This window comes from Nipponia nippon, unplaced genomic scaffold, assembly GCF_047370975.1.
Source record: "Nipponia nippon isolate SJK-2023a ecotype South Korea unplaced genomic scaffold, ASM4737097v1 scaffold_4, whole genome shotgun sequence".
NCBI lineage: Eukaryota > Metazoa > Chordata > Aves > Pelecaniformes > Threskiornithidae > Nipponia > Nipponia nippon.
The window spans coordinates 102,653,837-102,669,826 of record NW_028262358.1 but is presented as its reverse complement, the minus strand read 5'-3'; the positions used below and the strand labels follow the sequence as shown (position 1 = coordinate 102,669,826).

General features: G+C 34.9%; 1 protein-coding gene across 2 annotated transcripts in view; it reads right to left on the bottom strand.

Annotated features, from left to right (window-relative positions):
- The window catches only part of CSMD1 (CUB and Sushi multiple domains 1), a 1,270,279-nt gene that overhangs the window by 90,867 nt on the left and 1,163,422 nt on the right, over positions 1-15,990 (bottom strand). For both annotated transcript variants that reach the window (XM_087775441.1, XM_087775442.1), the window contains exons 49-50: positions 14,209-14,397; positions 5,903-6,088 (exon numbers count right to left, since the gene is read on the bottom strand). In XM_087775441.1, the coding sequence (XP_087631567.1) occupies positions 5,903-6,088; positions 14,209-14,397 (375 nt within the window). The remainder of the gene's footprint in view (positions 1-5,902; positions 6,089-14,208; positions 14,398-15,990) is intronic.

Here is a 15,990-nt window from a genome sequence, read left to right as displayed (position 1 = left end):
TCCTAGGTTATGAATCCACATACTTCTCTGAAAAGGAAAGCAAGTATGAACAGAGGCTAACAAGTTATCCTATTTCAGCAGTATTTTTGTTAATAAACATATACTGGTCCAGATCTAAGCACCAACGCACATGGAGTACAACCTACATGAGTACATTTTATATGTACTTACGTAGAAATATAATATAATATTGTATACATTTATTCTCTTATTATACAAATTATGGTACTTAGCTTTAGAGAACTGGTTGGGTACCTTGGCATAATCAGAAAAAAAAGGTGACATCATGATCTTGCAGTAAGTGAACACATTCAGTCTTCTGATCTCATGAAGAGGAATATGGAAGTAAATCACAACATTTGCTGTCATTATTTTTTCACCCTCTGGCACAATATTCTAAATCAGTTCCCTAGATCTGGTCAAAAAGCACAGATAGTGCACAGAACTGAAAGTTCTGCTTTGCATTAACCAGATTCTACTTTAATGCTCTTTTCTGCATATTTCTTAAAAAGCTTTAGGCCTGCAGATTTCCTATGGAACAAAAAAGGTTATACTTCCATTAATTTCAAATGATCATGTGTCTGTACATCTTTTTACTACAGGTCTAGCAAAACTCTAAAACTGGGCATTAATCATAATTATAATATTCTTAAGAATTTGCATTAGACATTTCCTAGCATGCAAAAATACTTGTATTAAAAAAATATTTTCTGCTGGCCCAGAGAACATTTCTTTCTGTGTTCCTTTGTCATGAAAAAAGTGATGCTTGACTTGTAAAAGAATTATGTGCTAACATTTACCCTAGTTCTTCTAAAAGTATCATACATACTTAAACTCTCCTTAGTGCAAATAGTGGGACTGTACCACATCTCAAACTAGCAGAAGTTTCTAGTACTGGAATGCACTGTTTGTCAAAGCAAACTCATTATTGAGATTTCTTTTCATAGAACATGAATTTTGGAACAAGGAAATACAAACTCTCTGGTAGCACTGAAATACACACACACACTCAACGGAGAAAGAAGTTCTCTTTTGCTTCAGAACAGGCTTTGTATGATCTCCTTCATTGATTCAGATCTCATACCAATTTTTTCAGTAGTGTCTTCTTATCACATCATACATTTTCTACAACTGACACAGTGAGACACAACTCATTTTAGTTCTTTGAATTCTTAAGAATGGTCTAAAACAAACGTTTCTCTGTATTATTCAGAGAAAAAGTAACCGTCACCGCATTCAAGCTATGAACAGACTTTAACACCATCAACTGAGAAGTTCAATTACTGTGGAGGGAGAACCCAAGATTTAGATCATTATTTCTATTTCATGAAGAAAGTCAGTGTCAAGTGTCCACAAAATCAAAAACCCTAAGAAAATATATTTAGTGACTCTCAAAAAGATAACTATTCTTATCCGTCATCTTTAGCACATGAAATGTAGAGAGACAGTGTAAGTCAGAAGGATGTTCAGGAAAAAATGTATACTACTTCTGTTCTCATTTCTATCAGTTTTGAAATTTTGTACCCGAACCAAAAACCCCTGTACAAGATGAAAAAGGAAAATCACTTCTAGAACACTCAAAAATTTAGATTTCTAAATCAGAGGAATTTCACAGGAGAAGGGGAAGGATACACAGGAAAAAGCACATGGTGAAAAATATTTAAAAATATAAATACAAATGTAAAAACAATAGATTAATGGATTAACCCTCACCAACACCTTTAGATGACTTTGTTTCTTTACAAAATAGTTATGGATGCTATTCCAAGCATGAATCTCTCTATTCAGTAAATAACTTAGATATCCAAGTGAGGCTCTGAATTGAATTTAGGGAGCAACACATCTAAATTTTGCATTGATAGCTACATCCTTTTGTGTTTCCATCTTTCAGTCTCTGCTTTGGAAGACCTTATTTCTCTGCACTTGATGATATATATTCTGAAGAATAAGAAGAATAATTTTCACTGATTATTCACAAACAAAATGTAATAATCATGCTATAATGATGCAATTTTATATAAGAATAGCAAGATATTATATCATCCAAAGGAGAGGAAGGAAATTTCATTTGTATTCTTTTCCCTTTTTAACTTGTCACTACAAGAATCAGCATCTGTATTTCCATAGTAGCAGACAAAATTCAAATCCTATCTGATGAAATAGAATAGACAAAAAATTCCAAAAAGATTGTTCTCATTTTTTTTGTAATCTTAGAAAGATGGAAACTTATGACTTTTCACAAAAGTACTTTACAGGTGTGTAAAAATGCTGATGATAGGTAAAACAGTGTTTCCTAGCTAACTATAGTTACAACTTAAAACCTTAAGTTTGTAATCATGCCTATACATCCTTTCCTTTCTGTTTGAGCATTATCCAAATGATATCAGTTGGGGTAAAAGGTATTATGAGCAGTTTATGTGGTATACAATAAGGGAAGAATCATGCAAGCACCAGTGCTCATCTGTAGTTTGAGACCAAAGTTGTTTGATTTATTCAGATTTCTTGGATATATCTACACCTTTTGGATGGGATGTTTTGTGGAACTGTATATCACACTCACTTTTCTGACCAACAGTAACGTACTGATTTACAGGTTTCAGTAGAAAGTTTTCACATACTTTACGCAGTGTCCTGTATTCTCTATGTAAAGTTACTACTATATGGTCACTCTCTACAGAGAGTATTGGCTGGATTTAAAGTATTGCCTGATAAATGCTTTAAATAGAGATATAGAGAGACATCTCTAGTTCCCTTCATCATGTGCTAGAGATCTCAGTGTAGAATAACTGAAGCAAGTTACTTATTTGTTATTCAGTTAAGCTTTCTTAATAGATATCTGTGATTGGTGTTTCATGTAATTAAATTCAATAGTCTAATGTCCATGAGCCATCTGTGTCTTGCCATATGACCACCATGAATCATATTTCTCATGATTCAAATCTGATGTAAAAACTTCTAATGAAAAGAAAGGAGTTTCAAATGTCTGCCTCAGGCATATTATCAGAGATACCTTGTAAAACAAACTGCACTCATTTCAGCCTTCATTTTAATAGACTTGGGGATAAAACGAATTCATTTATTTACCATTTATCTTTCTGTTCTGTGTCTGCTGCTCGTCAAGTCTGAGATGTTTCTATCTCTGGAGATTAAATACATTTATCCTTATAGCAGCAATACTACAAAAACAGGTTGTTATGCAGATTTTCTAAGCTTTTCTGCACTTTGCAAGTAAGAAATCTTGCGTAAAGCATACCTGCCTCTGAATAGCAATCCATTTTGAAAATATTGACTTTAATATTGCCATGTAGATCACTAGCATTTTAATTTATCACTTCTTGTTTTAGAAGTAATGTGATTCTTTTTCAAACCGAATAAATTTTTAGAAAATGAAAAAAGAAGAGAAAAAAGTGTTATATATATTTGGTTAGTCTGTTATAAATATTAAACAAAACTTTTCAATGTTGAAAGTTGTGCTCAATGTTAATAATTAAGCTTTGTTTTACAGGGTAGTCATTGTCTGGTTAAGTTTGATCATTTCAATAATACAAGCTTTTATTTTTTTTTTTTTGCACTGCAGGTATAGTGTTATTAATTCAGTATTTTTAATCCCCCGTTAGTTTAACTAGCCTTCTCCCTCCAAAAAATTGTTGATATTTCTGCTGATTAATCATTCAAGTTACGTTCTTTGTACCTTGTCAATTTTTTCTGAGAGAATGAAGTGCAGTTCAATATACTAGAGCACTGTCTTCCCTCTGCACACGGCTCTGAATTCAGAGCATGTCTGTGTGATCACAGCTGGTTTTGAATAATCCTTCTTATGTACCCTGTGGAACTGCTGTGTTCAGTTTTAAGCCCTGTCCTTCAAGAAAGGTGTAGATCACTTGGAGATTGTCCGGAGGAAAATAATGAGAATCACCAGTTCAAAAAGTATGAAGAAATAGTGAGAATGAATCACAGCAAGACAGTTATCTCTACAGAAGAGGTGACTGAGTGTATTGGGTGCAGGAGTGAAGGTGTTAGGGGGCAGGGAGAGCCTCAGGGGTGGCCTCTGTGAGGAGAGGCTTGGGCTGCTGGACCCAGACGGTTCCAAACCACCCACTGCAGGACACAGCTGAGCCCATCAGCCAAGATGGTGGCACCTCTGGGAAAGTGTATTTAGGAAAGGGTAAAACACTGCACAGGCAGAGCAGGAGGGAACAAAAAGAATGAGAAGGAGCAGCAGGAACACCAAGGTCACAGGAGAAGGAGGAGGAAGTGCTCCAGGCACCAGAGCTGGTATTCTGTTGCAGCCCATGGAGAGAACTGAGCCAACATCCACACTGCAGCCCATGCTGGAGCAGGTGGATATTTTCTGAAGGAGCTGCAGCCAATGGAAGACCCACACTAGAGCAAGCTTATCCTGAAGGACAACAGCCCATGGAGAAGACTCATGCTCGAGCAGGGGAAAAGTGTGAGGAGGAAGGAGCAGCAGAAAGGAGCTTTGTATAAACTGACCACAACTCCCATTCCTCATCCCCCAGCATGCTTGGGACGAGGAGAAGGGTCAAGAGCAAAGGAGTGAAGTTGACCCTGGGAACAGGGGGAAGAAAGTGCTGTTTTGATTTTTTTTTTTCTGAAATGTATTTGACCTTATTTTAATTGGCAATACATTAAATTAGCTTTCCCCAAGTTGAGTCATGTGACAGTAATCTCTCTGTCCTTATCTCAACCCACAAGATTTTTCACCCTATTTTTCTCCATCTGGTTGAAGAGGGGGAGTAAGTGAGCAGCTGGGGGAGCTTCTGGCTGCTGGCCAAGGATAAGCCACCACACTGAAAAAACAACAGTTTTCAAACACATTGCAAAGAATGAAAGAAGAATAAAATAAATTCTATTTGTCTACTGTGGATACAAAATTAAATAATGCCTTTACACTACAGAAAAACAGGTTCAGGTTATATATATTAGGAAAAACTTTGCAAGGGGAAAAAATGTAAAATACCGAAATAGACTACTCAGGAAGGTCTTCAAGATTAGGTTAAATGACCGTCTGTCAGGGATGATTAGATCTCTTGAAGTAACTTCCAGCAATATTTTCTAATAATTGTTTGCTGTCAATTAATTCAAATAAATGAAAACCATTTCACAATCATGTAAACTTCACAATTCTTATATTCACAGCATTTTGCTCTTTTTTTAAAAATAAGTTGAATCTTACTTGTTTGAAAAACTAAAGAGCTTTTCAAATTCAGAGTCTGGATAGCAGGTACAGATACTGTTTATTAGTTCAAGATTATAAATTAATTCTCAAAAATTTTAAGTATAGTATAATAGCGATTAATAATTTTAAGATTATGTCCTAACTGGTATTTCAAGTCACATATTCAAAGTCAGGCTCAGTTAATTATTGCTTTGATCCAGTACAAAGACAGGCAGTGGTAGCCCAATGCAAATGAGAGGCCATGTCACATAATAAGGGAGTCTACGTTGCACTGGTTAGTTCTGACAGGAGGCAAAAATTAAGATTAAAGGACTCTTATCCAGCTTAATTACCTCCATTAGCAGTATTTTAAGAAATAGTTTTTGCTTTTATTACTTTAGAAGCTATAGTAAAATAAATTACAGTTGTTGGTGTAACTTTATACTGTGAAAATGGAGAAGAGCACATTATTCATAAAGAGAAAATATACATGAAATTGAATTATCTAATAATTTTAATTCAGATTTTTTGAAGAAGATAAACAAGGGGGGTTTTAATTAAACAAATTCATAGGCCTCTTCTACTTTACTAAATGCTAAATGATTTTATGTTACTGAATGGCCAGTTCAGGGGATATGTATACATAAAACCTAAACATCACCAGTGAAGATTTTCCTGAGAAACTTCAAGGGAAATATGATTGAGAAATACATGCTCACTTACATTTGCAAACAGGTGGTCTCCCTTTGTTGCTCCATAATCCATCTTCTTGACACACTGCTGTTGCTTGTTGACTAGATTCTAGCCTGAAGCCCTCATTACATTCATATATCAATCTACTGCCCAAAGTGAATTCATTACCTATAACTGAACCATTGCCAGGGGATTCAGGAATACCACAAGATACAGCTAAAAGAAAGGAAAGAAAAAGATAAAGAATTGGCATTTTCTCATATTTTTTTTTAAATATTTTCCCACCACTGAAATATGAAACATATATTAGTAATTTTGACTTATCCCATTCATAACAACTGGAATGAATTTTCCATCATATTTACAACATTCTGATAAATGCAACAGTATTTAAATCATTGATAAATACTTTGAAATGCATCCAATATAGACAAACATTTTATAAATCATTATTTTGTTTAATCCAGTCACTGTAGAGACAGAAATTTCAACATAGGCTAAGGGCAACGGTTTATTTGCTAGGGGAAAAATCAAGAAGGCACCCAAAGTGATTTGGTCCAAGAAACAATGAACTAGAAAATTCTTAAATGTTTTCTAATAATCTGCTTCCATTCTCTCAGGGTTTCTTTCATTCCTGCATTACTATAAACAAAACTTCATATTTGTTTGTACTATAAAACAATGTTATTTAAAAATTCAATTTAACATTTTTTGTCTGATGAGAAAAGCACCGAAATATATGACTAGTCAGGGAAGAGTTCCACTGAAGTTAAGGGCATTATTCGGATATTTAAATACTTATTTACATACTTGACTAATTCATTTCAGAATGCTAAATATTATGTGAATTCAGGCTTATTCATTTTCCATATAATGAAGGAAATAACTTACTGAGTTATTTTCACTATTTTTTTGCTCCTTCAGAATTTCTCTCCAGACAAGAAACTATTCTTTCAAGCTCACAAAGTTTAATTTGCTGTCAACTTAGTGAAGTTTGAGTAGCATCTAGGTTTTTTGCTTATTTATTTATTTATTTATTTTTACAAGAGCTCAGTACAGTTCATTTAACAGTACCTCATAATATACAATTTTAGGGCAGAGTATAGTTACAAAAATATCTCTTTCAGTCACTTTGAGGAAAGGTCTCCAAGGCAGGATTGCCTTCTGTTATCTGACTTCTCAGTTCCCTTGATTTTGATAATGAAAGGAAGAAAGGCAACTCATCAATATGCTTTTTAAAATTTCTTATTTTAAAATATTTATGCACAGAGATTAACTCTAGGTGCTTGAATAAGTCAGTAATGCTGGTAAAGATTTTATATTTTCCCCATGGCACTTATGAAGGGAAAGTCATAGTATTATTTTCTCTGAAAGGATATTATTTTCTGCAAAATGGTAAGTTGGAGCAGAGAATCCATCACATTATTACAATGAAGCTATTAAAAGAGTTCATGTAAACCAATGTATGCGTGTAGAGAATCACTGCCTGCTTTGAGTTTGGAATCAAGTTTATTGGTCTTCAGTAAATACACTGAATAAAACACAGCTTTGAAGCTTTCTTTTCTAAATATTTACCAATAAAGAGTGGAGGTTTGCGAATGAAAATGTCTTTTCCAAAAATACAGTCAATTGTAAGAAGCAATTCAACATTTTAACAGTTAAAAAGTCCCTTGTGTATTTGTTCCTTTCCCCTCGACACTGTGAAGTTTTATTATTTTAATAAAGTCAATATATTTCAAAAGAATAAATGACAGTCTTTGTCTGAAATCTGTTAAACAGAGGTGAAAATAAGGTCTTTTAAAAAAAAAAAAATCTAATTTTTATTATCATTTACCCAATTCATTGTAAATGATTAATTTCACAACACATTGTCATGGTACCATAAACACAACTCTCAAATTTGTTTTCAGTATTCCCAAGTTGTCACATTTGATGCATTTAAATTAAATACAACACAGTACTTTGCATATGATTATAATGAGGAGAGGTAAGCATTATAAAATGATGAATGGTTAGTTCATTTCAGTTGTTTACTTCCATCTGGAATCTGTCAAATTGCTAACAGAAGTAGAATTGTAGGAATGTTCCAAAATAAGCTGCTTCCTTTGCAACAGAACTTCTTGGCACTTTTTGCACCCTATCCAGTGCTGCTCTTGTCTTCTCAAAACTGAGTGGTTCTCCCTCAGTATGTAAAGGCTGAGCCTTCTGCCACTAGAAGGAGCAGTAGTGGGACAGAGAAGGGAAAGAGAGGTGATAAGGAAGGGGTTCTGGAGACCCACGCTTACTGCTCTTAATGGTGTTAGACAAAGTGGAGAAGGGGAAGGATAAAAGCAAGTTCTGCTGCTTCTGGGAGCAGGTCTTTGTATTAGGAGCCATTCTCCACAAGATGACCACAGCAGGAGTGACAGCTTTTCGCAGCTCTGGTGTACTCAAGATAGGCAGCAGAGCTGCATCTGGTTCAATACTCTATCTACTCCCCTAATAACCAATTTAATCCTACAACTGAAGCCAGCTCTGATCCTCTTTCTCATAAGCAGAATTTTACATTTGCAAAGTGTTTGTTTGCATGCTGAATTGACAGAACGTTAAACTGTCACTCTGTTTTACTATATCATAAAAATGCCTATGCATTCTCCATTTCCAGTCATGCTTACTGTGAAATGTTTCAATGTCTCCAGAGCCTTGCCCTATGTTACTCCCTGTCCTAACAAGCCTCTCAGTTCTCTTCTGCCTTGTGGCAATGTGTCTGAATGCTTGATGTAGAATGTAATTGGGTTAAGATTTAACTTCTTGTCAACTTTTTTTCAGGTCTCCTTTCTGATATCAAAACAACAATCTCTGTCTTAAGTGTGCGTACATCTAATTGTATAAAACCAAAATTCAGAACTATCAGTCTATCCACCCATCCATGTATGTGTATGTCTGTACATGCAGGTGGAACTTATTCTAGTTCCCTCTAAATACTTCAAACAATTTAGTGACTTTTATGGAGCAATAAGAATTGATTATGTCATCTGAAAACAAACAAAAAACCAGGTCTGTTTAGTTCATGTTAGAAGCAAATACTTCTGTTAGCATTTGCTTTTCATCTCTATCAATAATCTTTCTAGAAACTACTGGAAAGTTCAAGATTGAGTAGCTCTTATGTGCAAGTTAGTTTAAAGAATAAAAGATGTACAATGCCTAGGTCACACCTAGGTGGGCCTATCCATTATGCCAGGTCTGATGCAAGGTCCAGTGTACTAAACCACCTCAAAATCTATGCTTATCGTCGCACTTCACCACTTCTGTTGTTAGTGTTGTATCTCAGTCCTCTACTGTCTCTCTTCTTTCCTCAGCTGCTGCTGAATCTTGTACTGCTACATTGTGAGGTTATTCTCACTGCTGCTTTAGCTACTAATCATAAAAGCAGTTTTGGCATTCTGGCACTGTTCCTGTTACAGTCTATCTGTTTACTTGTTGTTTGCTTCTTCCCCCAGAAACTGGGATTGGAAAGAAATATTCCTGCTGCTACTAATTTCTTGAGGCTGTTAATGGCTTTTAGAACAGTAGTGTCCAAACAAAACATATTAGCACAGCCAGTTTCACTAAATAGCAAGCACTTTGATGTTTGAAGTAGTTACCTGAAATAAACTGACTGAAATGGCATATCATCTTTGGACAGTGGAAACAATGTCACTACTGTCCCATATCCAAGTATTTTGAAGCTCTCAGCTTCCCCTATGATTGTAAAATGATAAAGAATGGTGTCAGGAAATCTTCTGACTTGAGGAATTGTCAACATGCTTCTTAGGTCAATGATTAGATGAGACTGCCAGGTTCCAGCTGGGAGATGTGCATTCAGAGTGTGAAAAAATACATAACTCAACATTAACTGTCTCTATTATCTTGCGCAGCAGCAAAATATATTCCTTCCAAAGAACAGGTAATCAATGCAAGTGGAAAAGCCTTTTACTACCTAGAAACTGAGATGCAGTATTAGTTGCTCTTTAATGTTCCACATGTGTTCCTGGAATTTATTTCTTATCAAACCCAGTAAATTTAAAGTTTATGACAATCCTTTAAAATATCTATACACTTATACACCTTTAAGATAGCTATGTATTATACATATTTAAAGCATGCAAATTCACTGCATGCAGAAAAGAAACTGGAGACTGCATTACAGTCAGACATTGAGTTTATTTCCATACACTGGAAAATCCCTATATTTAATGCACAAGCATTTATCATTTAGTGACCTGTTTCTGACATTGAACATAGTGCTGAGAAAAAGCATTTAAATACTCTAAAATTAAAGGCAGCAATAGAGAAGTCCCTAAAAGTGGGATTCATATCAAAAAACATGCTGAGTGGCTTATCTCTATGATATCCAACCAGAAATATTGGGGAGAGCCATGCCACAGAAATCCTAATTCTCAGACTTGGATACATACAGAAATAACAAAGAAACTGAAAACAGGGGCATGTGGTCTAGGGCTGTGGGTGTAAAAAAGGGTCATGAATGGTCATCTAGTCATCTAGTTTATTCGCCTATCATAAGCCGAAATTATACTTGACCAAAGTTCATCTAATTTGTTCCTGAAAGACCTCCAAAGATGAAAATTCTACATTCTCCACAGGCAAGCTATGGTAGTGTTTCACTAGCTTCTCTGAGAAAAGAAGAAAAAAAAAAAAAAGTCTAACAAGATCCTGTTGAAGTAAACGTCACTGTAATTCCTCTGTCTAGAAAGGACAGAGATAATTATTTCATTCCTTTTTGGAGCTACTTTCACTATATTAGAAGATTGTTACCAGGTTCCCCCTCAAACTTATGTTTTTTTAGTCTAAAGTACTATACTTCTCTTACTGTTGTATATTTTGAAATATGATTATAGGTTTAGAATATGTTATAAGAGGAAACTGGGATTTGGAACTCCTAAACTGTGCTACCTACCCCACATTTTTATATTAAGACTGGGTGCTAAGAGGGACATTTTTTGCATAATAACATTTATCAAAAAGGTAAAAGGCCTGATTTTAATTCCATGCTCAAACACAAAGAACAGCTAATTTTATGAAGAAGCAGTTTGGTGGTCCCAGACTGATGGCTCTTGCGCAAACTGCAAATGGATGTTTTCAAGCCAGTTCCCTAAAAAAAATTTGATCAGTCTTCAACCTCAGGGCAGACATGGAATCCAGTTATGGTCCTGGAATAACCTTCATTCAGCACAGCAAAAAGTGCAAGGATCTCTAGCTCAGCAATGTGGTTCTATCCACTTCAGCAAGCACAGAGAAATCAAGTGACAACAGCAACCTAGAATCAGGATTTTAAGCAGGAAATGTTGGCATCAGCTATATTTTTATCATGATTCTTTCTTAGGTTTTGAGCCTTTCCAAGTACCTATTATCCAGACAAGAGAACTTCTTCCTTAAAGTAGGCACCTCCAGTTTTCTTTTACAAACCTACTAGAGAGTACCTCAAACGGTGAAGAGCAGCAATGTGTTCTTCAGGACTCTTTAAATTATTTTTAACTCTTTTAAGAATAAGTATGAGAAAATTGGAAAGAACAATGCCAAAGGCTGAGACCTGTATAAGAAGAACAGGTGGGATAAAGAGGGATATTTGCTCTCTCAGAGGAACACAGCCTCTGTTACACTCCTGCTGCCACCATGTTTCAATCTCCAGATATCTGCAAACCCACCACTCCATAGTGACCCATATTGACCCTGACAATTCTTTCTTGCTTTCAGTTTTTGATTCTCACTGCTCTTGCCAAGCTTTTCTCTTGTTTTCTCTTATCATCTATTCATCTCTGAGCCTCAGCCTTCTTTTCCTACTCTCCCCCAGCATGGGGATCTGGACATCAGCTAAGCAATGGCTAAGATGACATACATATGTAGTTGCCAGGATAATTACTGGGGCCTATACTATTTCCTCTCAGTGGCTATCTACTGCTATTGTATAAGAACTGCTGTTTTCTCTGCTTATAAAAATTTTGAATGTAGCATGACTCGTGTTTCTCTTTTTCCTTTGCAAATGAAATAAAAGCATTAACAATAACTTCTAATTTCCTTGATAGGAGCCAAGTTCTTCATATATTGTCATTCATTCATTATTACATGCATCTGCACTTCATAAGACTGGAATTGAAAAATATCTTCTGACCCTACCAGATTAACCCATATTAGAGATGTGTTCATATTAAAATTGATATTGTTATATTAAATATGCAAAAAAGAATTCCTCTTTTTTATAATGCAATCAAATTTGATTTAAAACATTAATTCTGACACAGTCAAGTTATTAATTACAAATGTAACCCTGCACGACTGGTTTCACAGAAATTTCAGACTTAATCAAAGGCATTTTTATTTGGCAACATCCTATACTGAAGTCCATGAGCTGGACCAAATGCATAATTTTAATTAATTTTCAAAGAGAATGCATGTATTTTGATAACAGATACTTAATACATTTAGAAACATATTTTCCATTTAAGAGTTTATTGAAAAATATATGCTTCATCCAGACATACAAGTTGAAATAATGGTGTCAGAGTTGTAAAAGTGACATATTAAAATTGAGGAATCCTACATTAATACAAAATTTCTAGTAAAGTTTAAACTCATTCCCTATCTCCCAAATATTTTTTCCCCCTACTGCTAGCAGACATCCACATACCCACAGCCACATATATTGCTGAAATTATAAATATGGCTTAAAATTAAAGAAAAAATGTACTTGCTAACATGCTGCATTGCTAAAATTTCACAGCTATTTCTCGCACATAGTGATAAAATAGCAAGGATAGACACGGTGTCAGAAGTATTTTATGACTTTCATGAGTCTGCTTAATTTTTGTTCAGAATTTATTACTTTCTGGGACTCTTTGTCCCCTGGTTATCCACAATCAAGTCCTGGAACCTCATGTCAAGTCCTGCATATATCTGCACATTTTTCCTCCCACTTTCTGTGAATTATTGCATTCTGCCCTTAAATCTGGGGACTTTTTTCCTAAATTGTTCAAAGAACTGTTCTCCTTATTATTCAGAATTCCTCACACCTTCAGGAAGGTCAAACAGCATCATATGTCATAACACATTATGGCGTATGGGATTAGAATAAATCCTGGAGTCTGGAAGCACAGATCTACAGAACCCGCTTGTGGCACACTGGCAGCCTGAGCTTCTCCCTGGACTGGTAGGGGGGTAGCCACATGGGCCATCTCGGCATGAAAATGCTCATCCTGAAGAAATATTTAGGTACCAAATCACTCTGTATAAAATATGTGAACTGTACTCCTTCAAGTTCTTCAACTGTGGTCAAATTTCTACAGCTTTCTATTTTTCTTGCAAATAACACACCTTCAACAAAAGAGTAAGCATTATGCCGAATCTCAGTTGACCTTTTTCTTTTCTTTTTAAGGGGCAAAATAGAACTTCCATCTTATGCTGTTTTTAGAAATATCTGAATCATCCTTGATAGAACCTTAAGCAAAATACTTGTCTTGAAGAAGACATGAAGCACTGCTGTTAATGTCTTCAAAGTTAAGAACAACTAAACAGAGTTTTTAATCAAAGAAGTTCCAACGAGTCTTAAATATGGAAGTTACTACCATTTCTTCATATAAACAAAGCAGACTACAAGCACACAAAAATGAAAGCATGTTAGAATAAGCCATATAGAATTTGCAGTCTTTCTCCTCTTGCCCACATTCCTGATCTTATCTGACATACAACTCCTTAGTCTCCACTAACTGTTTACTGAATAGTGTGTGAAAAAGCATTTTTAACTAAAACCAACCATGTTTAACTGCTTAGCGCTACTTTACATTACTCCTCTGTAGTTTGTGTGTGGCTTTTCATACAGAGAAAATTATAAACATTTGGCAAATAGTAACTACTCTTAACAGATATCTGGAACAAGCTAAAGTAGACCCTGGTTAACTCCAGGATATACAAAAAACCCAGAAGTTACAAATTATGTCTTTAAAGCATTGCTTATAAAGTGATTTCCTAAAATAATCAAATTAATGTCTGAAAACTACCGAATTTTTAGAAAAGGTTCTGTAATACAATAATACTAGGAGCTGTGGACTGTTTAGAGATACATATTTTACTAAATAAAAAGTACTGAAAACATTTTTCATTTGGTCTGTATTTGACTGCATTAATCTTCTATTTAATATTTCAGCTCTGCACACATTATACAATTCAATATGTATTTGGATAAACTCACGATGTCAGTGTGTCTTTTGGCATACAGCAATATTGACAATGCTGTATCTTTGTTTTGTAAAATATTCTTTGAATTAAATTATAGAAGCAAACTCAACAAGAAAACATTATATTACCTTGGCAGATTGGCACAGGAGAATCCCACTGATACATGCCATTGTGGTGACGCCTACATGTCGCATTATTGTGACCGATCATTCTATACCCAGGTTTGCAGTAATAGCGAACTTTACTTCCAGCAGGACCACCTGTTTTATTTACAATTCCACCGTTCCTCAAGATAGGGTTTAAGCTGCAATAGGGAGCTAAATGCCAAAAAAAGGGACATTATTAAAAACACATAAAACACACAATTTACAAAGTTCACATTATTTATGACATGTGCAAACTCTGAATACCATTAAAATTAGTGCAGAATCCTTTACATTACTTTTGGAATGCCCAGTAAGGATTCAGGCTTCTTATGCAGAAATATCATGAAGTTCAAAAACATAGTTTATCATCACAAAAGTTTATGTTATTGAACATGAGGAAGCTGCATTCAGGAAACATATAGATTGTTCAGTAAATTCACTCACACTTAGTCTACTTTAAATTTGATAAATTTATAAATATAAAACTGTTCTTTGAGCTACAGAATATACAAAACTAATTATGAACAGTTTTATTAAAAAAATCCAATGCATTTAGACATCTAAGTCAAAAATTAAACTTTTTGCCAAATATGTTAAAAATTTACATGACAAAGTACAATAGACTGATTCATCAGATGCATTCTTTTTCAGATTAAGATTTATGTAATTTCTTATGTACATGTTCCCCCAAGGATATTACATGATAATTGTATTAATTTTTTAGCAGAAGAATGTAACTTAGGTGAGTGCAACTTCTTGAATGTTGAATTTACACTATATCTGAAGTAAGACAGAATGCACCTGTTTAAATCTAAGTTTTGAAATGAAAATAAACCTTGCTAAACCTTAATCACTACTACTACTACGAATACTGTTCACAGAGAGGTTTTCCTAGCCAGTATGGTCCTCAAGAACCTGTGACGTAGCGATGAAATGTTTAGGTATGCGCTGAGGACGTAAAAAAAAAGTACAAAATTTATAATTGTGTCAAAAAGTGAGTAATAAAGACCAGGGTTTTTTTAAAACAAGTTTGCAATGCCTGTACATAAGGATGGAGTATGATTACCCGGGCAGGATCCAGGTCAGGCAAAGGTACATGATAGTTTGACATACATGTGGAATCTAACACAACTCTGTTTGTTGCATGCAATCATTTATCACTGGATAAAAGCAATGTGAAAAAAATACCCTGACTCCATATTGATGTACAAGTCACTGTATATTTGCAGCAGTGCACCATGTCAAGCTTACTGAGGTTAGTATCTTTTCAGAAGAAGCATGGTAGGACCATGGCTTGCAGAAAATAAACCCAGCTGAACATCCACCACAGAAACAAGCCTATGAACATTCTTCACAGGAAAGACAGTGTGGAACTCCACTGATAATTAAATGTCAGTACCAAGGACTTAGGCATACTGTGATGTTCATATAATTTTCTATAGACAATTATCCAGTAGAAATTGGGGTTTTATTTCACAAGTGCATAATTACAGAATTTGGTTTGCATCTATAAATATTTTTCATATTATTTGTTTCTTGCACACATCCCTGATTTCCTTCTTTCAGCTTTGAATGTCTAGTGCTCTATTTTTTTTTGTTTGTATGTATATGTCATCACCCTAAGGTGCACCTATGATATCAATTACCACCTAAAGATGGATGTTTCTGTTCACTGACTATGGAGAAATCATAGAGCTGATTAGACTCCTAACTGAGATGCTTCCTTTAAGTGTCTAGATTTAGATTCAGTATATCAAAGTCAGT